The sequence below is a fragment of the Acomys russatus genome, chromosome 24 (assembly GCF_903995435.1).
Source record: "Acomys russatus chromosome 24, mAcoRus1.1, whole genome shotgun sequence".
Taxonomy (NCBI): domain Eukaryota; kingdom Metazoa; phylum Chordata; class Mammalia; order Rodentia; family Muridae; genus Acomys; species Acomys russatus.
In genome coordinates, this window is record NC_067160.1 from 47,149,756 (window position 1) to 47,177,084 (window position 27,329).

The window sequence follows — 27,329 nt, forward strand, 5'->3', positions numbered from 1 at the left end:
TCAAGGTGGATGTCCCAAGCAATTCCTTCCGAAAGAATCCAGGGGAACTACCTTCCCACTGCCACTAGCAGTCTGCCCTGACCCCAATTGTATTCAGCACTTAGAAGCTGGTACACGCTCTGTTATCGAGCAGAGATAATCTTTGCCAGGAGTGTGAGGGGTGTGTAGACATCTGGGTCCTAGTGGGGGGTTGGTGTGAACAGGTTACCATTTGCGCCCATATGTACACGAGCGTGCCAGGCTCAGAATGTGGCTTCACATGGAATCCAGTCCTGCCGATGGGCTGACCACGGATTCCTCTCGCACTTACGAAACGCTGTGTGAGGGCAGTGGGTGCCCTTGAGGGAGGGGCGGTAGTAGGAAAGGTTGCGTACCAGCGAGTGGCTTTGTATGTTAGCATGCTCCGAGAGTCTCTCTGTAGCGCCGAGTTTCTGTGTGTCTCTCAGTGTGTATGTCTCTGAGTCTCTGCCTCCTTGTGAGTGTCTCGTTCTTCTTAGCGGGGAGGGGATTGGTCACGCATGACTCATCTTGAACGGAGCGGGGCTCCAGCGGCAGGGCGGTCGTCGCCGCAGCTGGAAGGGGAGGAGGACGAAGAGGAGGGAGAGGAGGAGGAAGAGGAGGAGGAGGAAGAGGAGGCGGCGGCAGCCGCAGAGGCAGCTGCAGAGACCTCTCCAAGTTTGTCCGGACCTTCTTCGGAGGCAGTGGCGCCTACAGCTAGGGAGGCCCGGACTGCTCTCAGGCCGGGGGCGGGGGCTGGGGCTGGGGCTGGGCCCCGGGCGGAGGAGCCGGAGCCTCGGTTCTCCCGCTCTCGCTGCAGCCTCTGCCCCCAGGGCGTCCGAGGCCCGGCTTTGCGCTGCTCTTCGCGCAGCGCACCCACCGAGCCCTCCGCTCCTGGGCCCATGTACTGGAAGCATGAGAGCGCCGCTCCGGCGCTGCCTGAGGGCTGCCGATTGCCGGCGGAGGGTGGCCCCGCCACTGACCAGGTGAGCGAGCCGGGGAGTCGGTGAGCCTCCGCGATCCCGGGGCCAGCGGGAGCCGGGATTCAGCTGGGCCCGGACCCGTGGCGGGCGGCAGTAAGGAGGAGGGGTGCTGGGTGAGCCTGGGAGTGTGTGTCTGCAAGTGTGTGAGCGCGCGAGCGGGCGGGTGGGGGTGGGGGGTCGCGGAAAGCGGGAACACATTATGCAAATGTTGGAGGAATTTCTCAAAAAGCGATTTAGCAAAGACATAGGCGAATCAAGAGGAGGCGAGGCCAGTATTGTCCGTCTGAATAGGCGCTGATAGCGCCGATGCGCCACGGGTTGTGCCGGCGCAAAGCTGAGGATCTCGATGCGGGGCCGGTCCCGGGCGCTCCAAGAGTCTGGAGGGTTCTCTTTCCTCCTCCAAGAGGCCTCTCTTTTCTCTTTTTGGCCTCATTTCACTCGCTGTTCTTGCCCTCTTTGGTTTGGGGCTTCCCTTGGACTGGCCCTCCAAACGCGTTTGAATCGGTGTCAATACCCCCGCTTCAATTTCCCGGCGCGTGTCGGGCGGGCGGGCTGATGCTCCCCGTGCTCTGGGTTTTATTTTGCTCAACCACCACCACTACCACCACCACCCCTATCTCCTTTTTATTTTCTTTCTTTCTCTCTTTTCTTCTTTTTGCATTTTGTGCCGAGAGTAGGGGAAGGGAGGGGGGTGGAGGGAGAAAAAATTCGATTTTTAATTACTACCATTAAAAAATCAAATTTGCAATTCTTTGGGCGGCCTGATGGATCTCACTGATTGACAGTTGGAATTGACACTCTGGCTACCTCTTATCTTGGGCATTCACGACAATTTCTAATTGCAGGTAGTTTGTGTGTGTGCGCGTGGTTTTTTTCCCCCTCAGAGGCTTGGATTGCAAAGGAACTAAGCGATTACTTCAAGAGCCACGGGTTAAGTGCAGGGAGAGGGGGAGAGAGAGGGAAAAAAACCCAATCCAAATTCAAATTGCTTCATTAGAGAGACACCGCTTTTGTGGGGAAGGGCTTTAAATGCCCACTACAAAGTTAGGACTCATTGTTCGGCGCCGGTTTATATAACAGGCGCGGGGAGGCGCTGGGCTCTGACAGCTCCGAGCCAGTTCAGCAGCCGCCGCCGCCTGCATTCCCTCCCCCTCCCCCAGGTGATGGCCCAGCCAGGGTCCGGCTGCAAAGCGACCACCCGCTGTCTTGAAGGGACTGCGCCGCCTGCCATGGTGAGTCCTTTCTGCTCGGCTTTCTGCCCTGAGTACCCCCAACAGCACAGGCCAGGGCTTCTTGCTCAGCTTTCCCACTACCAACCTCTACCCTTGCGCGGGAGAACTGCCTGTAAGAACCGCCTCTCGCAGAGCCTTGCTTTTTCTGGCTTGGAATGTGAACTTTGGCTACTTCCGGCACCAAGGATGCTGTGTGTTAAAAGTTGGGGGCCGTCCCTTCTTCTCCAATAGGTCCTTTCATTCTTGTCCTCCAGCCTAGGGCGCGACATTCCCAGCACATTTCGTTGTCAGTTGGTGCGCAGGGAAACCAGATTTGTCTTTGCTGCAGCAACTCTTGAGTACCGGGCTAAGCGCTTCGCCATTCCTCTCTCCCATTTCAGGCTCAGTCTGACGCCGAGGCCCTGGCAGGCGCTCTGGACAAGGACGAAGGTCGAGCCTCCCCTTGTACTCCCAGTACACCGTCTGTCTGCTCGCCGCCGTCTGCTGCCTCTTCGGTGCCGTCTGCAGGCAAGAATATCTGTTCCAGTTGCGGTCTCGAGATCCTGGACCGGTATCTGCTCAAGGTGAGTCAGGGTAGGTGTTGCCTGCATGTCCGCGGGTGTGGGTTGCGTCCCGGAGAACCGTAGGGAAGCAATGCCCTTGGCAGGTCCATTTTATTCGGGCTCCTAGTTCAACCGCTGACCCATCGCACAGCTTTGGGCAAGTGTGTGAGGGCCCCCTTTTGCCCCGAGTTCCATCAAAAAAAAAAAAAAATGCAAAGAGTGTATTTCAATTTCCCTGTGCTTCTGTATTATAGAAGAAAACTAGGGAAGCCACGCGCCCCTTCTGAGCTTCAGTGTCTCTTCCTGCAAATGAGTTTGGGAAGAGTGGCGGGGGGGGGGGGCGTGAAAGAGGCCCGCGTTGAGCCGACCCCTACCTCCGCCCCCTCCCCAGGTCAACAACCTCATCTGGCACGTGCGGTGCCTCGAGTGCTCCGTTTGTCGCACATCGCTGAGGCAGCAGAATAGCTGTTACATCAAGAACAAGGAGATCTACTGCAAGATGGACTACTTCAGGTAGGCTGCGGCCGTCGGGCCAGCAAATGCTGGTGCACGCAGGCCTTGCACATGCGTGCCTAAGACATTTGTGCGGCCTACGGTCTCCTGACTCCAGAGCTCTGCGGTCCCGAGTGCACTACGTGGCTCGGCGCTCTGGCCCAGCCTCCTGCTCCGCGCGTCTTTCACAGAAGGCTCTAGGCGGAGCGCCAGTGCCAGCACGAGTTCGGGCGGGCGATCTGCCTGCGGTCTGACTGGCCCTGTCCACGGGTCTGGCTCCATCTCTGGTCTGTTCTGAGTCTCAGGCTCCAGTTGTGATCTGTAGAGCTTTGACGTCCGAGGTTTTGGCACGGGTCGGTTCGGATCCTAGCCGCCATCCCGCTGCATCTCTAGTGAGCTCAGCTCCAACTTGAACTCCAGTTGTGGCACGGCACGGCTTGTCCTGGGAGGGATCCTAAGCTAAGCTCAGGACTCTCATTCTCAATTCTGGGCTCAGATCTGCTCCAGCCCCAAGCGCCAACGCCACATCCGATTTCGGCCTTAGCCCAGATCCTAGCGCTTAGCCTAAACACCAGCATTGATCTCTGCCTCCGCCTCATGCTGTGGCCGCCTTTTAAATCTGGCGTCATGCCTCGGTTCCAGGCTCCTGTTCCCGCCACCGCGGGGAGCCATCGTTTCTGCCCAGGTTTAGATCCTAGCTTTGGGTCTGCAGGACCCGCTCTTGGAGCGCTATGTTGCGTTCCACTGAGCTACACTCCGAGTCGCGGCGTGTAAAGCGTAGTCCCCTGCAGCTCAGGATCCATCTTTGCTGGTTTCATGGTTCCGCCTGGCCCTGGCCACTCAACATCTTGCCGGCACCTAGCTTCTAGCCGCGCAGCAGGCGCCTGCTGACCCGGTCATGGGGTCGAGGTCACAGCAGAGCCCAGGGGAGCTGTGAAGGATCTGCCAGATCTAGGCGGAAAGCCGAGAGTCTGCTGGAGAACGGTGTGGTATTGGTTCTTGCAAGAAGCGTTGCGTTCTTCCCAATGCTTTCTCCGGAAGTGGAGAAAGCTGCCCCGTGGTGTACAGTCTCCCTACACAGACAGACAGACAGGCAGGCAGGCAGGCAGGCAGGCAGGCAGACAACTGCACGGACGGACACACACACACACACACACACACACACACACACACACACACACTTCTTCAGGAGAAGAAGTCCTGAGTCAGTCTTCCGGAGAAGACCTCAGCCCCAGAAAGCTCGTGAGTCAGAGAATACAGTGGGTATCGACCCTCAACCTCTTTGAACCTCCAGGGACCTAGGAAGAAGTTGGTAGGTGTGAGTGCAGTTCTCTGAGAAACCTGGAGAAGCATGGTTAGAAAGCAGGCTCTCCCTGTCATGGGGATGCTGTGCTCTGCCTGCCGGTCCTGGGACTCTGTGAGCAAGCAGCCTGAGTGTCTATATGGTCTGGAATCTGCAGTGGCAATGGAGACGTGCCATGGGGCAGGGTCGGGGCATATGGACAGTGGGCATGTTCCTTTATAGAAAGACATGTCTTTCTATTCACGTGTGAGTGTTGATAACACAGGTCTTACATGTGACTGCTGAAACTTTGTGGGTTGCATGTGTGTGATTTTTCCAGGTGCTCTTGACATGCCTGGATCAAGATGTGGGAGGGCAGGTTGGGGTGAGAGGATTCTAACGTTATTCTCCACCTCCGCCTTCTTCTGAGGTGGTGAAGGGTGTGGTGTGAAGATGTGCCTTTGGGCTGGCAACTGCTGTGCACGAACATAGACAAAGGGAGGTTATGCCTGTGTAGTGTGTAGCCAAGAGTATGTGGTCTCCTCCCACCGTCTCATCTGACAGTTTTATTGGTTTAGTTTAGGCAGGAAATGGGTATTACAGACATTTGCTACTCACCTTCTACTCTAGGCCTAACTTCCACTAGGGACTGGGAGACACTGTTTGGGGGGGGGGTCCTTTTGCAGGTGTCAGCTACCAGGGAGCTCAACACAGTGATACACACACACACACACACACACAGGTCCTTTCTTCTGGCTTTTTTTGATGATAAAAGCCCAGGCAGCTTCATCATGTGTTCAAATTCCTTTCCATCTCCCTCCATGCTGGACTGAGACTCCTGGAATGCTATGCTTTACCAGGCCTTGAAGGACTAGTCAAAACTAGGCACTTGATTCCATCATTTAGAGCCTTCAATAGTTTCCCACCCCACTGCACTCCTGTGGTGGACAGCATGTGCAGCCAGCCTGAGAAGAGGCAGGAGACAGAGTTAATTATGACCTTGGGCAAGTCACAGCATCTCTGCCCTGGATGTTTCTCTCCCAAGACAGTCTCTCTGAACTGCCAAAGAGGCCCCCAAAAGGAAGCAGTCTCCATCAAGGCTCATAAAAGGCAGTGAATATGGATGCTTGGGTTATCACTGTTCTGATCATTGAGAGGGTGGGTACCAGGCACGAACCTGTGATGGCATTTCCCCAGGCATCCTGGAGAGCTGGACCTGGCTGTCCAGCTGGGCCATTTCTGGGAAGAGGTCCAGACTGATGACCCTCTTCTCAAAGACAGGAGATCTAGAAAGTTGAGTGAATAACAGTTCACTTTGTCCAATGTGAAGGTAAAAAATTTGAATTTTGTGAATGTTCGGGTCCCTTCTCTCTGTACCCGGTCTCCAAGCAGGCATAAGTCATCTCTGGCAGCCTCGCCGCTGGTGACAAAAATAATAAAACCAAAGAAAGGGAAAGAGAGAGCCTGCAGAACGTCAGGCGAGGACTATTGTCTGTCTGCCTGAGCAGCAACACAGACTCTTCCCAGGGAGGGCTGAATAGTGGTGTGTGGGAGGCAGAGTTCCCACTCAAGGGCTGTGGCTTAGAGAAGGCACCTATGCTTCTCCCGGCCTCCGCTTCCTGAAACAGGGGTCAAGGGTCTGACAGGGGTGTGCACTGAAGTACTCTGCCAAAGGGAAGCAAGGTCTTCCAATGGGGTGGAAGAGAGAGGTGAGAGGAGACGGCCAGGACTCCAAGGAGTGGACACTTTGGCCTCTCAGGGGCTTCTAACCTCTGACCTTGCCCCTACAAAAGGGTGTTACCTCAGATTCTACCCCCCCCCTTCTGCTCTAACCTTATCTTGTAGATTTCCCCCTATTTCCCCCCCCACACCCCACCCCATTGGTCAAGTAAGTGTTGGTAGCTCAGAAGTTAAAAGATTGGAAGAAACTCCAAGTTCAGCAGGGAAGGAAAGTTGCAAAGCATGGGAGAAAGTGGGGGTGGGGGTCAGGTGCTACTCCTGGCTTATTTGCACTTGTGGGAGAAGGGCCACTGGTTCCCCCATTATGTACCCTTGGCCAGATTTCTGGACATTTTGCCTCTGGTTTTCCAACTCAGGCTCCAAACAGGGAACTCACCAGCCATTATGAGTTGAACTTGATTTTCTGTCTGCCCCTACTCTTGGCAAGTCATGGCAGAAACATAAAATCACTGATTGGGAAGGAGGGTTTATTTTAATTTCTTTACTTTCTCGATAGGATCATTTTCCCCATGACACCCCCTCCCCACCAAGAACTGAAGAATATTTTGGTGTGTGTGTGTGTGTGTGTGTGTGTGTGTGTGTGTGTGTGTATGCTCCTTTTTGGAGCATTCGGCGTTTTTCCATTGCCAGCAGCAGCCACATCCCAAGGCAGTCCTTTTAGCCCCTTGAATCTGCCTACCTGTAGCTATTGCCTGGTAGCCTTCTGGCAGTGCCCTCAAAGCTCTCTTGGCCATCTAGAGCACTGTGCCCATTGTGTAGTAGAGAAGACCTGTGTGCCAGGTGGGGGAAGCCCAGGGTCACCCAGAGATTGAGAGCACCGAGTGAGGCTATCAAACTCTTTATCTGTTGTATCCTGTATCTGATTTAATCACGTGATTAACCCTGGATGATCCTGTCAGTGTCCCCATGTTATGGGAGGGGAACCTGAAGCCCTGAAGGACAAGGTCGATGGGCCAATGAGTGGTAATGCTCAGGTAAGCCAGCATGGCCACCTGGCTCCACAACCTCCTCCTCTAAAGTCCCACTTGGCTTCTTTTACAAGTCATGATGCCTCTTGCCATCTTGCCACTCTTTTTGCAACTGTAAGGCATATGGGATGACAAAGACTCGGCTGTTCCTATGGTTCTCGCCCAGTTTTCCTGATTCACACAGAGAGAGCCCACTAGATGCTCTGATGTGTCACTCTCCTTGTGTAGCTCCAGGGGCACTAGGACAGAAGAAATCTCTTCAGAAGTCTGTAAACTAGCAACTTCCCTAAGATGGGGAACCGGGTCCCTATTCCTTTTCTCTTTGACCGTGGAGTGGGGAACAAAGAGTTTTAGGGATAGGGTTGGAGGCCTCACAGCTCCAGGACTAGCTAAAGTTTCTGTTTCCTGCTTGGCTCACAACAGGAGAGCCGGCATAAGCCCTCCAGCCTTCTCTGGCAGTCCACCTTGAGTCCGAGCTCTGTCTCTGGGCTTTAGCCTTTCCTCAGAGCTAGGGTCCCAGGGGAGGCTGAGAGCCTGGAAACTAGCGCCCCCCCCCCACCATGTGCAGAGAGGCCCAGCAGCAACCAGCTGTTGGGGGGGGCAGCGATGTTGGGGGAATGGAGCGGAGAGCTGGAAAAGAGGGAGCCTCAGGCCAGGACCTGCAGACAGGCTTAGGCTGCTGCTTAACCTCTTAATTGCTGGTTCTGCACCCCTTTTCTTTTTAAGGGTTTTGTGTAGACAGGAAGTGGGGGGGGGGACTAGGAAGGGCTTCAGTTCCAGTGTTGTTTGCCTCAAGAAATCTATGACTCTCTATCTTGAGTGTCTAAAACCCAAAATAAGTGAACTCTAGTTTCTTTCATCTTAAATGTAGGAGACCCCACCCTGAACTTCGTTTCCCTATGTAGAACGGAGCAATTTAGCTGGCAGCGGCAGTGGCAGGCCAGGATGTGGGGAGGATTCCAAGGGGCTCACTTCTAGAGGCTGTTTCACCCAACAAACAATTATGAGCATCTTCAATAAGCCTGACCTGATCAATGGTGCAGTTCCGACTACAAAACCCGATATCCGGGTTTCTACTCTCCACTGTTGGTCTGTCTCCCTTTAACACTTCCTAGTATTCGCGGCATCGGGTACCTTTCGGTCCTCAAAAGTGCATTGCCCCTGCGTCTATGTCTCCGCCTCGTGGTATGCGCGTGCTGGGACCCAGATGCAGACGCGGCACAAAATCCAGATTCCACAGCGTGAGTGAGGGTGACAGTAGAATGGTCCACCAATGCCTTTGGCAGTTTCTTCACAGCTCCCAAGCATCCCTTTCTTGAAGTTTCGTTGTCTCCTCCGATGACGCTGTTTTTCGCTGCTCCCGGAATGGAGCGCGGCGGGAGCCTCTCAGCTTGTCTGGACAGTTTGTCGGTTTGTTAGCCCTGGATGATAGCTTTCTTTCGCTCTTTGTAAACTGCCAGTCCTGAGGACACTGTTATATACACGGGTAATGACACTGCCACCTTTTCTCCAAGGATCTAGTTCGAGGAGGATGATTTCATTGACTGGGCCAATACAACTTAAGGCAAATAGAGATGGTGTGCAGAGGGGAAGAAAGTTGCTGGTTACTGGCAGCACTTACTTAGGAGCTAGAGGATGGGAGCTCTGTGCAGGTAGGAAGAGCAGTCATTCTCAGGGAGGCTGGGACTGTGGGACCCCACCATGGAGTCAAGTATGGAGACTGAATGTTCAAGGGTGCAGCATGGAAGCCAAAGGCTGCTGCTCTGAAAGCCAACCCTTCCCTTCTCAGCCTGTCCTTCATCTCCCAAGCTGAACTTCTCAGAATCCAGGCCAGGAGTGGGCCAGCATTAGACTAGGTCCCTACTGTCCTCCAGTGGGATGTGGTGTCCTCGGCTCCATTCTAGATGCTCTCAAGCATGTTCTAGGCCCTTCAGCACTTCCGGGGGACCCCAGGTCCCACCACACACTCTGTATTGTCTGGAATAAGTCATTTGCTGTTTTTGGCTCCGGGTGTGGGGAAAAAAAAAAAAAAAAACGAGTTTCTGAGTCTGTACCTCACTAGTTTCAGCAAAGATGATGAGGTGCAATGAAAGTATTGATCTGGGGGCCATAATGGGAAGCCAAGGCTCTGGGAAGGGCTGGATGCTTGGTTACCCCAACATACCAAAGAACAAAAAATGGAAAGCTGGCCTCCCATGGGCAGCTAGAAACTGGTTCCTTTGGGGTTACTACCACCAGGGCTGGGGTGTTGGTACAGGGGTTGGTACAGGGGTATCATCTCCATTTTCTGAAGGAGTAGGAACAGAGACCACAGACTGGTCTGAACTCTCACAGAGGGAAGCCATGATTTCTGAGGCCATGAAAAGCATCTACTTGGGTGGGGGAGAGTGACAAGGCAAAGGGTTGAAGCTCAGTTTGAGAAAAGCTGGGTCCCTGGGCTCTTCTTCTATCAGATAGGAGAGAGTGACATTGTGGAGTTTGTGTGAGAGCCTGAGCTGACTGAATGTGCTGCATTCCAACACACAGACCACACACACACACACACACACACACACACACACACACACACGGAAGCAATAGCTTGCAAAGGCTCAGGGTGAGGGTGGGGGTGGGAAAATGCTGTATGTAGAGAGGAAAAAAAGCCTGAAAATGAGCTTCCACTGTGGCCTGGGACTCCGGTGGGAGATACTAAGGATTAGGAAAGAGATGGGTCTGAGGAGGATGTGGTCTGTTGGGTTTTGTAAATCTGAAGCATCTTGGATAGCGTGGCCCCACCAAAGACTATAAGCAGGTCAGGGAACAAGATTCTAAGTGCATGCTGAAATTTTTGCTGCAAACTGCACTGTCAGTGATACATTGACAAACCAACACCGGACAGCAGGAGGCAAAGGCAGATGGGCCAGGGCTGTGAGAGGAGCCTGATGGCAACTAGGCCTGGAAGGGTAGCAGTAGCAAGGGAGAGAAAGTGAAAGGCAAGAGTGTAAGGTTCTGATAACCTGTGCTGGATGGCTGGGTGCGTGGTGGCTGTACTTCCTGAACAGAGTGTGTGCCAGAGGAAACAGACTTAAGGGTTAGGACAGTCGCTGGTGAGTCAGCCACGTGAGAGCAAAGTTCCTTTGGTGCTCAGGGCCTGACCTGAGCATAAGGCAAACTAGGCTCTGCTGCTTCCTGGAGGGGCTCCCAGTCTAGTGACCTAGGCTGTGGCTGCCTGACAGCCCCTTACAGAAAGGAGAGAAAGAAGAGGAAGAGACAGAAACACAGGCAGAATGGAAAAAGAGGCATAAGAAACTGGGGACATTCAATCTAGGCTCCCTTCCTTCCATCCATCCATCCTTCCTTCCCTCCCTCTTTTCTTCCTTCCTTCCTTCCTTCTTTTCTTCTTTCTTTCCTTCCTTCCACCCTTCCATCCTTCCTTCCTTCCTTCCTGCCTTCCATTTAGTATTAGGCTGTCATAGGCACCAGAGTCAGGACCAAGCTGCTTGGGTCCTTGGTTGACAGGCACTAAAATAGTGGCAGTCACTGCTGTGGTCATCTTTGCAGCTCAGATCAAGGAAAGTAGAAAGTCAGAGCAATTCAATGATCTGTGTGAGGTCACAAAACCAGTGAGCGTGTGTGGAGGTTTATTCTAAGGAAAGCTGGGGCTGCAGCTTTACCTTTGGAGGTGGGTCTGTTGGGGTCCCTATCCTTGTGATGTGTGATGGAGCCAAACTTATTCTTGGTCCTATATTCCCAATTTCCTCCTCTGTAAAATGAGAAATGAGATAAACTCTGTGGAGCGATAGAATCCTACAAGGCAGGCGATGTTCAAGTTTTCCCGTTAGTAGTACTGTTGTGTTTTCCTAAAACTCGTGGTGTATTCTAACGAACGAGTATACAAATGGTAAGCGATTGTTGTAGAATATTTGAAAAACCTAGTAAAGCAAGAAAAAAATTAAAATCTCGCTCCCAATCATCTTCTTGGAGGGACTTGGATGCACAGGAGTAATGGATTCAAGTGTGGGGCAATGTGGGGGCGTGGGTGCCAGGTGAACTCTGGGTAATGCATGCCCTGAGCGATAGAACAGGAGAAAGACACTCCTTGTTCCTTTTTGTTCTGCAGCCGATTTGGAACCAAGTGCGCCCGGTGCGGCAGACAAATCTACGCCAGTGACTGGGTGCGGCGGGCGCGCGGCAATGCCTACCACCTAGCCTGCTTCGCCTGTTTCTCCTGCAAGCGCCAGCTGTCCACCGGTGAGGAATTCGGCCTGGTTGAGGAGAAGGTGCTGTGCCGCATCCACTACGACACCATGATCGAGAACCTCAAGAGGGCCGCCGAGAACGGTACCCGCCCTTCCCAACACCAAGCCTCAAGCCTCAGTCCTTCCTCCACCCTCCCTAGCACCTCTGTGCGTGGTGCGCTGAGCGGTCGGGGTGGGGGGGGGGACACTTTAGGGCAGCTGTGGTGGGGGTGGGGGCTACACATGGAGCATGCGCTCTGGCTCCGTCATCATTTGTGTGGACCACCAAGTCACTACCGATTCCTGCAAGGTTCTCACAACTCTCAGATAGCCCACAAGCTCATTGCCTGAGGGGTAACCCCCCTACCACACCTCACCCGCCAGGGCAGTCCTGTAGCCCGCATTCTTCCCACTTCCTTATGAAGCACATCAAGCCAGAGGCTAAAGGCGGGTCATCCTGGATCAGGGGTCCTGAATATCAAAGTTTAAAAGGGACCAGTCTCCGAGTCAACCAATGAGGTTTCTTTTTTCTCTTTGGGCCTCTTCCTGTCCTACATCTGTGTAAGATATCTAGACGTTGGATTAGAATATTTCTTGAATCTCCTCTGGCTCTGACATGATTTTCCCAAGACAGTTATCCCAGGGTCAGGGTGAAAGTCTTCCAGCATGGGGGGGGGGGTGGAGTGGGGGGGTGCCATATAGGGAAAATGGGGAGATCCTAAAAGGGAGTGGAGCTGTGGGCACAGGAAGCAACCCTTTCCATGGCTCTGCTGTCATGATCTATAGATAGTGCTAACTTGCCTGGAACTTGGCTGGATGTATAAATTCTTACGACACTTTTAATTAGGAAAGAGGAAGAAGTTATCTGTGTCGTGCGCCTTGCCAGAGGTTACATCTAGTAGGTCTGCTTGGGGGTGGGGTGAAGAGGGGTGAAGCTCAGTGAATTAACTCTCACAATGCAGCATACCATACCATATCATCTCCTCCCTGTGCTCCAAAATCCCCTTTAACAGCCAGGAGGCTCCTGGCATGTGGCTGTGTCTGAGTTCTATCTGTCCGTCTAAAAAAAAAACTAGGCACGCCAACCCTTATCCTGACTGCTTTTCTTGGAATATTACTATTGCACAGCTCCTCTGGTGGTGGGGGTGGGGGTGGGGATGGATCACCCTACCTCAGTTTCTAGGCATCAATAGGAGGGCTAGTCAGGGACCAAAAGGGTGTTACTGGCAATGGGCCACCCCGAAGTCCTCACTTTCTCCTGCTAGGATCAGTAGTTAAGCGGGGAGCAACTGGACTTGGGCCACAGGGAAGTTGCGTGTATTCCTTGGCAAGTCAGCAGTGGGGCTGGAGTGGGAACTCAGGAGGCCGACTTCCACTGCAGGCTCCCTTCACTCCGGGACCCCCCAGGGCCACCCTTAGCCGTGAAGGGCAACTTGAATACTTGGGGCTTCAGGTCGCTGACCATCAGTATTAGCTACTGCTGTTCCTTTAAACAAAAACACCACACACACACACACACACACACACACACACACACACACACATTCATTATAGAAAAACAAGGAGAAGTGGTTTTAAAAAATCTTGAGATTGTTCCAAATGCCATAATCTCCCTGTTTACATTTCCATTTTCCCCTTTGTACATGTAGTTTTTCCTTCTGCATAGTTTTTCCCCCTAATTAAAACATTACAACACATTGTGAGCAGTGGTTATCCCTGAGTAGTGGCGTCACTGGCGACTTTCCTCCTTTTTTATGCTTGTCAGAATTTTGGGCGTTTAATAAAAACAGTGTAACTTTTTTTTTTTTTTTAAGATAGGGTTTCTCTTTGTAGCCTTGGTTGTCCTGGACTCACTTTGTAGACCAGGCTGGCCTCAAACTCACAGTGATCCCCCTGCCCCCTGCCTCTGCCTCCCAAGTGCTGGGATTAAAGGCTGCACCACTGCCTGGCTTTTGAATTCAGAAAAAGCCGGAAGAGCTAAAAATGGCAATATATTTGCTGCTTTACAGTCAGAGTTGCCAAAGTGCTACAAAACAGAAGGACAATATCTAAGATATATCCAAGTTAATAAATTACACTTTGGAGAAGGTAAAATGTAATTGTTTTAAATACTTCAAAAGTTGCCAGGCATATGCCTTTTGTCCCAGCACTACGGAGACAGAGGCAGATGGTTCTCTGAGTTCAAGGCCAGCCTGGTCCGGAGTGAGTTCCAGGACAGCCAGAGCAACACAGAGAAACACTATCTCAAAAAAAAAAAAAAAAAAAAAAAAGGAAGAAAGGAAAGTTACTAAAATACTAAAAGTAAAAAGTCACCACAATCACACTCCTTGAAGGTAAGCCATGTAACTAGAGCGAGCTACATCCATTTCCCTTCCGGCGGCTTTTCCCTCCAATTTAGCTAGGACAGACATTAGGGTCAGGCAGGTTCCAGATCTGAGACAAGGGATTTGAGCTTCCCAGTCAGGAGCTTTTTTTTTCTCTCTGAGCCTTAGTTTCCTCTCTTATAAAGTGGGTGGTAGTACCCAGAGGAAGCTCTGGGCTGGGGGACTAGGGCCCTGGAATCCCCGCTCCCTGCCACCTCGCTCCTGACCCTTCCAGGGACAAGCTCCCCCCCACCCCGTCCTTTCCAGGCTGCCACTAGAAGAGATGGGGACGCGTGGTCAGCCGCTTCTGTCGCCCCCCAGGGAACGGTCTCACGTTGGAGGGGGCAGTGCCCTCGGAACAGGACAGTCAGCCCAAACCGGCCAAGCGTGCGAGGACGTCCTTCACAGCAGAGCAGTTGCAGGTACCCCTGCCCCTACCCTCCCTCCTCCCCAAGCACCGAGATATGTGGGCGGGGCCTCGGAATGGGCGGGGCTGTGCGGGACTTTTGACTCCACCCCCTCCTGCTGGGACCTGCGGGAGGCAGCACCCAGGCTGAAGCTGCCTGGGGCGTGGCCTCGGGCCCCAAGCCTCTGATTGGGCGGAGGTCTCAGGGACCTTGTGCGCCCCGCAGGTTATGCAGGCACAGTTCGCGCAGGACAACAATCCCGATGCGCAGACGCTGCAGAAGCTAGCGGACATGACCGGCCTCAGCCGTAGAGTCATCCAGGTGGGGCTCCGGGGTCTCGGCCTTTAGGTCTGGGGCGGGTCTCGGGGCAGGGTTGCGGGTGCATGTGGCCGCCCCTCTCCGTTGTGGCCTCAGGTTTCCTGGAGGCAAGGAAACCTTTTTCTTGATTACTGAGACTGCGGAGGCTGTCGTTCCAGGTGTGGTTTCAAAACTGCCGAGCTCGTCATAAAAAGCATACACCGCAGCACCCAGTCCCGCCCTCGGGGGCGCCCCCGTCCCGCCTTCCCTCCGCCCTGTCCGACGACATCCACTACTCTCCGTTCAGCAGCCCAGAGCGGGCGCGAATGGTCACCCTGCACGGCTACATCGAGAGTAAGTGATGGTGATTCTGGGGGCGCCAGGCCTGCGGGGAATGCCCCTGGGCTTTGTGGGCATGAGTCTCAAGGAACCAGCAAGGTGGATGAAGATGTGAGGGCGGGGTCAGTTTCCCTTCCTCCCCCAGAGAGTCAGGCCCTTGGTAGAGGGAACATACAGTAAATTTTCAAGCAGCCAGTGTGTACCTGCGTGGGATGAAGGGTAGGGACCAAAGGCCCTACATTCTGATGGGCAAGACAGCCTAGGACGAAACTCAGGTGTGCGTATGGTTTTCATGGTGATGATTCCTAATAGGAAAGATGCTGGGTGAGATTGTCCAGAAATGCTGGGACCCGCCTCGGGGCAAGCACGGGGACGATTTTCTGAGGCACATGCATAGAGTGGGGGAACTGAAAGAGGGCAAACCCTGGCTCAGAAGGCATTCTGACATGGGGGAACAGAGGCCAGAGTGGCATGACCACTTAGGGCTGTGATGCCTTTCAAAAAGTCACAGAATTGCCTTCTGTTTCCTTATCTGTGAACTACACTAGTGACAATGCCTTTCAAAGGATGTTGAGAATTGATTGACAAGGGCATCCAGCCTCTGAGTACCTCCTGTGTCCTTAGCACTGAGATACAAGAGTCAACAACTAGGTCAGAATTGAACTGCTGCTGGGAGACTCACTCACATTCCAATGGAGAGACAAATTCCTCTGTTTCAGTCTGTCTGTCTATCCCGTTCTTCCCTCCCTTCCTCCCTCCTGCCCAGAGTCCATGTGGGCATGATAGTAAGTGCTATGGCCCCAGTAGGGACAGTGAGCAGGAGGATGGATGGCTCATCATTGCGGGTGAGATGATCTTAAAGCTGGAGCCTGGATGAGTGAAGGCTCGGCCTGCATTCTGAGGGATGAGAAGCCAGTGACTCTGTAACTGACCAGTGCTTAGTTCAGAGTCTCTTTCCCTTGGGGTTCTGCAAACCTGGATATGACCAAAAAAGGGGGGGCATACACACTCATACTTTTCCAAACAATCATCTGTGGCTCCAACTAAAGAGGGAAAGCAGGGGACCAAATTGTTGCTTACGGAGTGTCTGCCTTGTGCCAGAGATGATGCCACCGGAATCTCTAAGCATCACGCAGACCAGGAAATCAAAGGGTCCACTGTAAGTTGCAGGGGCTCTAAATGATTGAGTGTGGGTTGTGGTGCTATTGGCAGGGATCAAATTCCAGCCCTTGCAACTTCCTAGCTTGGTGACATTGGGCAAATTTCTTAGCTTCCTAGATCACCATCCAGGGCAATGAGAGCAGCCACAAGGCAGTATTGTGAGCCATCAACGAGATGACTGATTTGAAGGTTCCATTTAGCTGGTACAGGCTAAGGATTAGCTGCTTTGGGATGTGCTGTGGGTTTGTTTGGCAGAGCAAGGAGCAGGGTCCTGTCAGCTGCACCGGCTGCCAGCTGGAACTGTCTCTATGCAGTTCCATTTCTGAACCTTCTGCTCATCGGGAGGGACATTTTCTCCCTTTTGTTTATAAACAATGACTTAATGTTCAGCCTGAATAGAACCTATTAAATCCTGACTGAAGGTGCCAAGGACTAGGGACTCTGGTTACCAGGGATCTTGGCAGCTAGCTAATACTTGGTATGGAGTTGGTAATGGGTCTAGGTGACTTCTGTTGGGTCTGGAATAAGGAATCCGTTCATATATTCTGCTGATCAAGCCTGGATCTGCCTTTGCTGCTAGATCCTTTCTTCTTCCTCCAGAGTCAGAACATACCTCTGCTGGGTGACTAAAGGGACAATGCAGCAGTTTGCTTTACAGTTAACTAAAGGCATGGAGTCTTGGATTTCCTGAAATGCTAAAGCTGTAACCTCAGTACAGGGTTTAGAAGTAGACCGCTGGGGGTGGGGGTGGGGGGTGGAAGTGTGGCCTTCTACTTGGCAGTCAGCTAAATTCAGTGTTTAGAATCTGATTTAAAATAATTTTAAAAAAATCTTTGGAACTAGACTCCAGAAAATGTGCAGACAGTTATCTGAGTAATTTAAAGCTGTTCAGAGATTTCTTGAACACCCAGGGAGTTAAGAATGCTCAATTAAATACAATTGCCTTACCCTGCAGAAGAAAGAATGACTTGTCCCAACTTACTTGTCACTTGCAAGTGTCTGTCTAGGCTCTCTCTGTGGGCAAGAAGGGCAGTCTAGAGCAGAGACAGGCAAACGAAACGCTTTGCTATAGTGGAGAAGAAGCTGACGTGTGAGAGATTTGGATCGGAACCGATGATGAACTGTCCTCAACAGAGTTTTTGGGTTTTGTTTTGGTTGGTTGGTTTTGTTTGTTTTGTTTTGTTTCTGTTTGTGTTTGTTTGGTTGGTCGGTTTGGTTTTGGTTTTGGTTTTGGTTTTTCCAGACAAGGTCCTAGCACTCTAGACAAGTGTCCTAGCATTCACTCTATAGACCAGGCTGGCCTGGAAATCAGAGATCCACCTGCCTCTGCCTCTGGAGTGCTGAGATTAAAGGCCTGTGCCACCACTGCCCAGCTTTCCTGGGCAGTTTTAGTTGTTGGTATAGGGAACAGAAGTTCATTCAACAAATCTTTAAAGCGTGACTTGCAGGGGCTTGGAGAGATGGCTCAATGCTTAAGAGAGATGGCTGCTCTTTAAGAGGACAGGGCTCAGTACCCAGCACCCACATAGCAGCTCCCAACTGTCTCCAGTGCCAAGGGATCCAGTGTCTTCTTCTGCTCTCTATGGGCACAAGTAAGTGGTGCACAGACATACATGAAGGCCAAGCACTCATACTCCTAAAATAAAATTTAAGTTAAAAAAGAGTGCCTTGTATGTCCCATACCTCACCCCAAGTACTAGAAAACCAGAAAGGCTTGGGGGGGGGGGACTGTCTGTCATAGAACCTGCATTATAATTGATGATGAGACGCTATTGAGTAAACAGTGAAATTACATGTAAGTCAGGTGATTAGGGCTAATCAAGAAAAAAAATGAAGCGCAGGAGGAGGACGGGGCTGTTTGTTGGGATGTAGTTATAGGCAGGGTGGTGACACATAAGAACAGGATGTCCTAGGAGACAGTTCATAAACTGTCTTGGTGATGCTCTGAGACCAAAATGTGTGGATGAGGATCTGCCTAGGTGGACACATCCTTGTTTGCAGGAGGGGCCTCTATACATATTCATATAGAAGTGTTGATTTACCAGTGAGCTGGGCCAAAACGCCGCCCCCTCCCCGATAGAGCCCTTCACACGTACAGCACTGCAGCCAGCTCAACTGAGACCTTTCCCAGAGCCATCCAGGTGGCAAGCAGCAGAGAAAGAGCTCTGAGTTAGTGACTAGGCTTCAGCTTGTAGAGCATACAACAGGTGGGGATCCTGTGCGGAGCCTGGGCAATGGGCTCCAAGGCATCCTCTCGTCCACAGGTCAGGTACAGTGCGGGCAGGTGCACTGCCGACTGCCTTACACCGCGCCCCCTGTCCACCTCAAAGCCGATATGGATGGGCCGCTCTCCAACCGGGGTGAGAAGGTAAATGGAGCCTGGCTGTGTCTGGTGGGTCAGAGCCTTCCTGCTGGGAATGGGTTTCTGGCAGCATTCCCTATTACTGAGTGGCAACCATGCCATGCTGTGGCACATCACTCAGGCCCCCAGTGTACCCCCAAGGCAGTCATCAGAGCAGCTAGCTGTGTGGTTCATGTGCCTGAATTCTCTGCAGTCCTCTTTGTAGCCCAGTGTCGTCCCCCCCCCCACCTCTTTGCAGTGAGGCTTTCTTATTTATTCATGCTTTGAGGTTGAGGGGCTGGTTTCTCGCCCACACCAGTCGACTTCCCATCTTTTTCTTCATTTATTTCTGTCTGTAACTATCAGCATTAAGTGTCTAGGGCTGGTAGGTCCCAGGAAGAGCAGATCATGTGACCCAGGGTCAACTGGAAGGGCCTTCTCTGTGGACACAAATCTGTGGATGCTCCAGGCATTATTAACGAGTATCCTGAAGGGTGCATAGATGTTACCTGGTCTGGTGGCTTTGTTAATCTTGTCCACATGACAGTTGAAAGTAGCTGAGTCTGCCTTAGGTGTAACCAGGAGTGGGTAGGAACCTCATCGCTTCCGTTCCGAAATACCACATAGTCCTCAGAGCTGTTACTCCCAAGCAGCTTTGTTTCAGATGTGAAAAAAAAAAAAAAAAAAAAAAAAACAGAGGCTCATACAGTGATTCAGGCACAGATCCTGGGTGAGGAGAGTGTGGTAGGAAATGAAGCCATAGGGATGCTAGGTGGGGCATTTGGACTTTCCCGAGGCAGGGACATGGTGGTGGTCCTCGGTGGAGCTGAGTGGGGTGATCACATGGGAAGCAGGGAGTCTGAGGGGCCATGGCTCTCAGCAGCCCTTCACTCCAGCAGAGTCCCAGAGGCAGCTTGTGGAAGTAGAGCTCTCCAAGCCAGGGGAAATGAGGAACAACAGAAGCCAGTGAGAGTAAAACTCTGGCTCTTGTAATTCTGGTCGGCTGCCCTGGGAAGAGGACATGCCTTCAGCACAGGCCTTCTACCACTGTTTGCTTGTTCTTTCTTTTCTTTCTTTCTTTCTTTCTTTCCTTTCTTCTTTCTTTTCTTTCTCTTTCTTTCTTTCTTTCCTTTCTTTCTCTCTTTCTTCTTTTAGATGTATTTATTTATTATGTGTGTTCTGCTTGCGTGTACACCTGCACACAAGAAGAGGGCATCAGATCTTATTCTAGATGGTCATGAGCCACCATGTGGTTGCTGGGAATTGAACTCAGGACCTTTGGAAGAGCAGCCAGTGCTCTTAACTTCTGAGCCATCTCTCCAGCCCCTGCCATTGCTTTCTGAAACCTGCTCTGTGCAAGCAGGGCCTGCTAGGTCATGGGTACCATGGAGCAAGGGCTGGAGGTTGGAGGTCCAGGTAGCCCAGTGGGACAGTATGGAAACATTGCATGAGAGTCTAGTGAGCAAGCTCCAAGAAGACGCCCTCTGAGCTGCTCATTCACGGTGAGAGCTGCTGCTGCTGAGTGCCTTCTCGGTTTGAGGCTTTCATTTTGCACACACCGGTTGACACCCCCAGCCACCTTTGGTATGGACGTGACCTTTTCATTGGAAAAACCGGGAAATAAATTCAGAGAGGTGGCACTATTTGTCCTGGGAGAACCACGTATTGGAATCTGAAGTTTAGCCATTGCTGCTTTTGTGTGACACTTTACAGTTTATACTGAACTCTGACCTCATCTTCCTCAGCCTCCCAGAAGGGGGTTATAATGCTCTCCATTTCAAGTCCATAGAAACTGGGGCTGAAGGCAAGCTCATAGGAAGTGTGGCAGAGCTGATGGGGAACCTAGCACTGTTGACTTAAGGCTGGAGAACATTTGGTGCTGAGGAGGGAGAGTACATAACCTCTGTCTCTAAGGGCTCTGTGGTTGGGACCAGGTTTTGGGAAGTTATCCTATAAGATGATGGAGCAGATATAATGAGGGATGACCTTGACTCTGGAGGATTCAGAAGAGGGAGGGACAAGTAAGGGGAGAGACAGGGAAGAGAAGGATATCCACGTCAAAAGAACAGCAGGTGCGAAGGCATGGAGGAGACAGAGGAGGGGAGTGGGGAGTGGGGACTGGCAAAGGCCATGCCACAGAAGGCCTTGTCCAGGAAGTGAAGAGTTTGAGTCCAGGGGGAGCCTTGGGCACAGGGTTGGGCTCTGAGGAGAGCCTTTGTTTCTCAGATGCTGAGCTGAGCAGAGCCGTGGTTGAGTCTGGTTCAGCCTGAAAAATGAGCCAGGCTGGGTGATGGCAGCTTTGGCTCTGGGTTCTTGGCTTCCAGGTTTGTCTGTTGAGCCAGAACGTCTCTTGTTGGTCTGTGTCCCCAGCTTTACAGCAGGAGCTGTGGTACAGTCTGTGTCCTTCCCTCATGACCCACTACCCTGTACTGCTAGGCATGCTTGCCAGGTCCTAGGCACCTCTGCCAGCCACATCTGCTTACATCTGCATGTGAATGAGGCCTGCCGGGTCACTAGTGTGGGGTGGGACAGGCAGCAGAGAAAGATATTAGTTTTCTTCCAGGGCCTTCTGGGAAACCTGTGAGGAGACTCAAAATCCCCTTGGTGCTGGTCCACTCATCTAGACGAGTGCCAGTCTGGCTAGCGCTGATGCTGGGGCAAGGTGGAGCTTCCTATCTCCATGACAACAACATTTGGCCCACAGACCTGTTACGTGTTTCCAGAACTACATTTCTTCCTGGTCATATACGCTGTTCTTCCTGGTCATATACGCTGTTCCCACAGCTCTAGCACCGAAAAGGGTCTTAGAAATCAGGGCTAAGCTGGCCCCAGTCAGGTGGAAAGAATACAGCCCTCGGCGGAGAAGGGTCTGATCAGAGTCATGGTTTTATAAGAGCTCACAGCCAGGTGCCCTTCAGACCCAAAGGGAAACTATATCCAGGGTAGAATGTAGTATGAACTTCTGGAGTCAGGTGACCCAGAGTTCCCAGATCTGCCACCTCCTCCACCTAAGTAAGACCTTCAAGTATGATTAGCTTCCTGCAACTCCAGTTTCTCTCTCTGCTAAGTAAATAGTCTCCGTCCTCCTGTGATGCTGGAGAAACGGGAAGCAATGTGTGTCAGGAGCCCAACACCAGTGCCTGGTGCACAGGAGGTACTCAGTAGCTGGTGCTTATCAGCATCTTCTTAGTGGTCCTCTGTATATGGGGGATATGGATGCCTGAAACTGTGACTGGGACTGAACGCCACACACATAGGCCCATGGTAAAGCATAATTCATACCTGGGCACAGTTAGAGAGCAATCAGTGGCAAATGAGGAAACAGATCAGTTGCAGTGCGCTGTAGTAACCACGGCATAAACGTTCACGGGGTCCGGAGTGCAGTCCCTGGTGGGTCTCTGCTGCTGTCTTCTCCTGGGAGATTTTTGCCATCTCTATTTACACATGAGGACATAGGCTCAGAGAAGGGAAGTGAGCCGCCAAAGGTTTCTCAGCAAGGAAAGTGAGAGCTGGGACTTAAGCCCAGATCCTAGCTCTGATCCTACCATTGCTCTCCAGGCCTCAAGGTCCCCCAGGGCGAGGATGGGGTTGGGGAGGGGGGGAGGCACCAGCTCAGCCACCTCCATTGCCCTTCTCTTGCAGGTCATCCTTTTTCAGTACTGACGCTGCCGGCACTTGCACATCTGTCCATGGGCACCGCACAGCTGCCCCTCAGCCGCTGAGATTCAGCATCCAGCTGTGGCCAGGGATCCACCACCTCTGCATACACCCTCACCCGCTGCCATCCTACTTTCTGCCAGTGGCCCCCTCGACCCAGGCCCGGTCTTTCCCTCTCCTGCTGAAAGCCAGAGCCCACCAGGAGCAGCAAAGTCCATCTCTGGGAAGGCAGGCTCCCTGAAATGTGACATCGGGCGTGAAAGCAAGCAGCCTGTCTTTCCTCATCAAATGGGAGTCATCCTTAACGTCAGCCGATCACAGCAGCAATGGCTAACTCAATCCAACTCACCAACAGCCTCCTACTGCACAGGTTTTCTTCTCCCCCCACATTGGCCTTTATTTGCTACTTCCTTGGAACCATCTCCGAATTCTGAATAGTCAACAACCCCCAACGTTATATACTCTGTTGCTTTTGTCTGGAAAACTCTACAGTGTTTGTGGGATGTCCCCAAAGGAAAGCTGTGTTCTGACTTTATCATTTCCATCTGTCTGGTTATGTCAAGTTAACTCAGAAAAAGAAGAGACACTGACCAACCCTGAGAGGCCTGACAGGGCAGAGATGGAGTCCTGCCCAGATGAAGAGGCAGACAGACAGGCAGGGATGGGTGCCAAAGACCCCCCGTTGGCTTGGAGGAGAGGGACTGGGTATGCTGGACTTGGAGAGGTGATGACCGTTTCATGGAGAGAAAAGAGGAAACTTGGGGGGGGAGGGGCTCCCCCACCTAATTACCCAGCAGGAGCCATGGCAAGGATGGCATCTGATCTGCATGGTGACACCGCTGAATGTTTGGGTGGGCTAGCATTTGGGACCCTTGTTGGCTACTTTTCAGTCCTGAGAGGAGGGCCTGAGCCAGTCTTTCTCTGGGGGTGGGGTGGGACTGCTCACGAGGACCAAAAGGAACAGAGCCCAGTGAAATGGCAGCCAGCATATTAGTTCTGACTCGTCCCCAAAGGAAGAGAGGTGCCCATGGCTGATTCCAGCTGGCACCTCTGCAATTTCCCCACCAACTCTGCACAGACCCAGCTCCACCCATTCCTGAGAGCAGAGGCCAACTCCAAATAAAGGTCTCAGGTTACACAGGTCCCAGACTTATGCTTTCAGGGGATGCCCATTTGTTCCAGGCTTATCCTGTAATTCTAGAACTACTTGGTGGCCAGATGCTCTTCTCAGTAGAGGCTGCCTAGCAGCATGTTTTAGCCAAAGTCCTCCTCCTTGATTTGAGAAGACTCCAGGACAGGGCAGGCAAGTTCATAGAATGTATGGAGTTGCTGTCCCTGCTTCACCCATGGCAGACATCACTAATCGATCACAGCACTCTGTCACATCGGAGCCTGGATAAGGTTTCAGAATTCCCATGCTTGAAGTTGGCACTTATGAGAACCACTGTTCTATTTGTTATGGGACCTGGAGGAGGGTTAGGTATGGTTGATGACCCAGAAGGGAACTTGCATCTTTTCCCTTCCAAAAATTGTCAACTGACTGAGGACAAATGAAAGCACCTTCCAGAATGCTGTGAGTGTAATTCAGTTAAGAACTCTAATACCCTGTGCCAGGCACTGACTCAAGTAGGAGGAACATGGCCTGATTCCTGGCTTTGGGGAACCCAGATCTTTCCTTTGATTTTTGCTCCTAATGATCAAAACCCCAACGGCAACCATGTGGGAAGTGGCCAGCTGAGCCTGGGTCACAGAGCACCCACTCTGCCTTGAGCCTTCCTCCAGGGCCTGTTTCTTGTGTGGATCACGTGGCAGTAGCATGTTGCAGTTCAAACGTCTCCACTACCCTGTCAGAACAGCCTGGGAATGTACAGGCCATCAAGGCTATTTATTTAAACAGACACACACACACACACACACTCACACATGCACACAAACATGTGCACTCACACACACACAAAGGGGGGAACACACAAATGGAAAAATTGTAAGCACTTTTTTTTGTAAAACCAATGTCTGTTTTGTTACATACCTTTCATGTTGTGCTTTGTAAATGTCTTATTTGTGTAATAAATAAAGTTAATGCAGTAGAAGTGCTGGCGCTTAAACCCAGAACACGATGGGGTTCCATTTCTCTCTTGCTCTTCTGTTAAGGGCTTAGGTCCCTGGCTTAGGTGTAAGCTGCCACATGGTGCAGTCCTAGAACACTGGTGCCACATTCCAGGCAGTGGCTATCTAAGGCACAGTAATGAGCTTCTAGTCTAATGCTGTGTTGTCCCTATGTGCCGACTGCTTGGTGGGAAGTCAGGCTGGTCTCTGACCTCTCTTATGCTGAATACCAACTTTCTGCTGTGTCCTGTGCTGCTCTGCAAACTGAGAGTCCTGCCTTGCATCAAAGAAACCCTATCTGCCAGTGCTGCCAACAGACATTCCTCTAGCATGTTGGGGGACTGAGGGGAGGCATGTGAGCTGGATCCAATTCAATAAGATACAGAGACTAGGTAAGATGGGGGAGGGCGTTGGGGGAGGACAGAGAAGAAGACACAGGGACCCATTGGGGGAAGAATCCAATATGATGGCTCCAGCTTTAGCACAGGACTGATTCTTATGGTGGCTTTGTCAGGTTTCAGGGTGACCACATATGCTAGACAGTGGTCTGGTGCCTCTCTGATTAGTCCTCTGTAAAATCTTTTGTTCAAGGCAAAGCCTTGGGTGTGGAAAGTAGAGCTGCCTGTAGGGTATGACGTCATTCCCACCTCCCATAGCCCTGGGCATGTTGCTTGTAAACACTGCAGGAAAGCAAGCTCATGAGTGTGCCTGTGTGTGTGTGTGTGTGTGTGTGTGTGTGTGTGTGTGCTTGCACACATGTGTGTGCGTATGCTGGGTGTACATAGAGGCCCTTACTTTCCTCAGTAGCTCTCCTCCTTGTTTTTTGAGACAGTCTCTCAGTGAACATGGAGCTCACCAATTTGGCTAGTGCAGCTAGCCAGTGGGGCCCAGGGAACCCCCTGTCTCCATCTCCACCCTGGAATGACAGGTACACACTGCTGTGCCTGGCTTTCTCCCCAGGTGTTAGGGATCTAAGGCTAAGGTCCTCGTGTTCGTGTGACCAGCACTGAGCCATCTTCCCAGCGCCTTCGTTCTTGTTCTTGTTTTTGTTCTTTTTTATCTTTCATCCTTAACTTTGTTTCTGCCTCTCCCTCTATTCTATATTTTACATTCTATTTGTATATGATAGAGACTATTCACTTAGTTGCGTGCATACATGAATATGTATGTGTATTTCTTTGCTAAATGTACCTTCTGTTTTGAACACCCAGTTTCAGAAGCACCAGCGGAGCTCCACCTCATTGGTACAGTGCAGCTAGTTAGGGGGACCTACCCCTCCCCCACCTTCGGCTGATGGGCTCTCCCTGAATCCTCAATTCCTAGTTTGAGGTTTTAGGTGTTTTTCTCCCCTCTGTAGATCTCAACGGATTCCTCCCTAGCTTGACCCCTCTCTTCTCTCCACAGGGTAGCTCAGGGAAACCAGTGATCATAACTTGGGGTCTAAGGAGGAAGGTTGGGTAGCCTCCATGGACAAGTAGTTATGCAAAGATACAGGATGCTTGAGGCCCAAGAGAGGCCCTGGGACATCCAACCATTCCCTCTTCTGAATTTAGCCAACAAATGTGATCTCTGGTGGTGATTATATGCACAGCGAACAGACTTATTTTTATTTCTATTTCTGATATTGGGCCTTATTCTGTAACCTTGGCTGGGCCTTGAGCTTGTGGTCCTTCTGCCCTACTCTTCCAAGTGCTAGGATTACAGTGGCACCAACTGCTCTTTAAAGTCAACACTGATTGCCTGCCAGGTGTCAGCTTCTTGAACTATCTCATTTGACTCGCTGCCATGCTGTTGTTTTAAGTGTCATTGTAATGGCTTTATAGCTGTGGATGCTGAGGCTGAGGGAATTGGCTTGCCCAAAGTTGCCTGGTGGGTGGCAGTGATAGAGCTGAGATCTGAACTCCATGTAGACAACAAAGCACCTTGCAGATCCAGTGCCCAGAGGGAAGGTGCCAGTGGGGAGCTGCTGAGACCTAGTGAGTCACCCAGCAAGTCACTTCCAAGCCAGATTCCCATCTGCAGAAGGAGGCTTTCACTCCCTCAGTTGCTCATTCAGTTAGAAATACATGTCATAAGATAAGGGTTCTTGAGCTTTCCCATGCATAAGAAGCAATTGGGGATGCAATTGCTAAGCCCCGTTTCCAAATATGCTGACTTGCAAGTCTGGCCTGGGCCCAGGACAGCCTAGGTGATACTGAAGCAGGTGACATGGGGGCATCTTCAAAGAAATTCATCTAAAGCACTCTCCCTTGGGGTAATTCGGTGCAGAAAACCTTTATTCTGAAATCAAGAGCTACATCCAGTTTCCTAGGCCAGCTGAGGGCAGAGGGAACTCCCTGGTGAGATGCCGAGGCTGGGCTGCATGCAGCTAAGGCTTCTCCGGTGGTGGTGATGCGGGTTTGGCCCAGCCCTTGCGGCAGGTCCTGACGATCCACTCATGCTCGTCATCGTCTGCAGGGAGAGAAGCCAGTTACTCCTGGTACTCATGAGGCCCCTCCGAGCCCTGGGGGCCCCCCAGGGGGTGATCTTGGGACCTTCAGTGCCTTCCAGCACAGACTGCTGGCCTCGATGTTTGAGCCAGAATGGTTGAAGCCAACCTTTAACTTTGATGGCATCCCTCAGCCAAGTGCCTAGGCGTGGGGAAACTGACCACTGAGTTAAAGAGCCTATGGTTTAAGAATGGAGCCGATGAAGACAGCCTGAGAGTGTTTGGCCACCTTGAGTTGCTTTGATCCTGACAGGCAGAGTAATAGCCTTACACTCAGGCATCCACCTGCTGACCTACCAAACAAGCAGCAGCTCCAATGCACGAGGCCAGACCTTGGCAGAAGTACTAGGAGACACGGAGGGAGACCCCTGATGTCATACTCTCAGAGGCCCAAATACATTCCTCTCCCTCCTGCACTCCATCGTCATGACCTCCACACACAGTGCAGATGAAAAGAGGCTCACTAGAGATCTGACCACTTGTGCCCAGCCTCTGGGTTAGCATGTGGGAGAGCCTGGGAGGATATGAGGCCATGGCTGCTGCTTTTCCAAGCCTCACACTTGAGTGAGCCCCAATCTTCAGTTCATTGTGTAGCATCTTCAGTATGGGACCCTCTGTGGGTTTTTTTTTCCCTTCCTTCCCTCTTTCCCCTCTCCACACACATCCGACCCCTCCTCAAGCACAACAGGGACCCACTCTAACGTCAGGGCATGCACC

The 27,329-nt window shown here is 51.9% G+C and overlaps 2 protein-coding genes across 4 annotated transcripts in view; one reads left to right on the forward strand and one right to left on the reverse strand.

The window, feature by feature from the left end:
- The first annotated feature begins 652 nt into the window (after positions 1-652).
- Positions 653-23,936, forward strand: Lhx6 (LIM homeobox 6). 3 transcript variants are annotated; one of them, XM_051166480.1, is made up of 10 exons: positions 653-983; positions 2,141-2,212; positions 2,593-2,775; positions 3,146-3,267; positions 11,336-11,556; positions 14,138-14,238; positions 14,449-14,544; positions 14,700-14,874; positions 18,285-18,388; positions 22,004-23,936. In XM_051166480.1, the coding sequence occupies exons 1-10, from the start codon at positions 900-902 to the stop codon at positions 22,022-22,024; spliced, it is 1,179 nt and encodes a 392-aa protein (XP_051022437.1). In that variant the 5' UTR covers positions 653-899; the 3' UTR covers positions 22,025-23,936. The 3 variants fall into 3 exon arrangements, with proteins under 3 accessions (XP_051022437.1, XP_051022438.1, XP_051022439.1); XM_051166481.1 differs by lacking the exon at positions 18,285-18,388 and having other exon boundaries at positions 654-983; XM_051166482.1 differs by lacking the exons at positions 653-983; positions 18,285-18,388 and adding an exon at positions 1,166-1,337.
- Positions 23,937-26,492: 2,556 nt separating this feature from the next.
- Positions 26,493-27,329, reverse strand: part of Morn5 (MORN repeat containing 5) — a 29,894-nt gene continuing 29,057 nt past the window's right edge. Inside the window, exon 5 of the mRNA XM_051166286.1 lies at positions 26,493-26,575. Coding sequence (XP_051022243.1) covers positions 26,493-26,575 — 83 coding nt within the window. The remainder of the gene's footprint in view (positions 26,576-27,329) is intronic.

Bases quoted from the DNA above. Each gene is read 5' to 3' on its own strand.
- Lhx6 (XM_051166480.1), top strand. From the start codon at position 900: ATGTACTGGAAGCATGAGAGCGCCGCTCCGGCGCTGCCTGAGGGCTGC. The intron at 14,239-14,448 runs GTACCCCTGCCC...TGCGCCCCGCAG, and splicing joins TCACAGCAGAGCAGTTGCAG to GTTATGCAGGCACAGTTCGC. The intron at 18,389-22,003 runs GTAAATGGAGCC...CTTCTCTTGCAG, and splicing joins TCTCCAACCGGGGTGAGAAG to GTCATCCTTTTTCAGTACTG.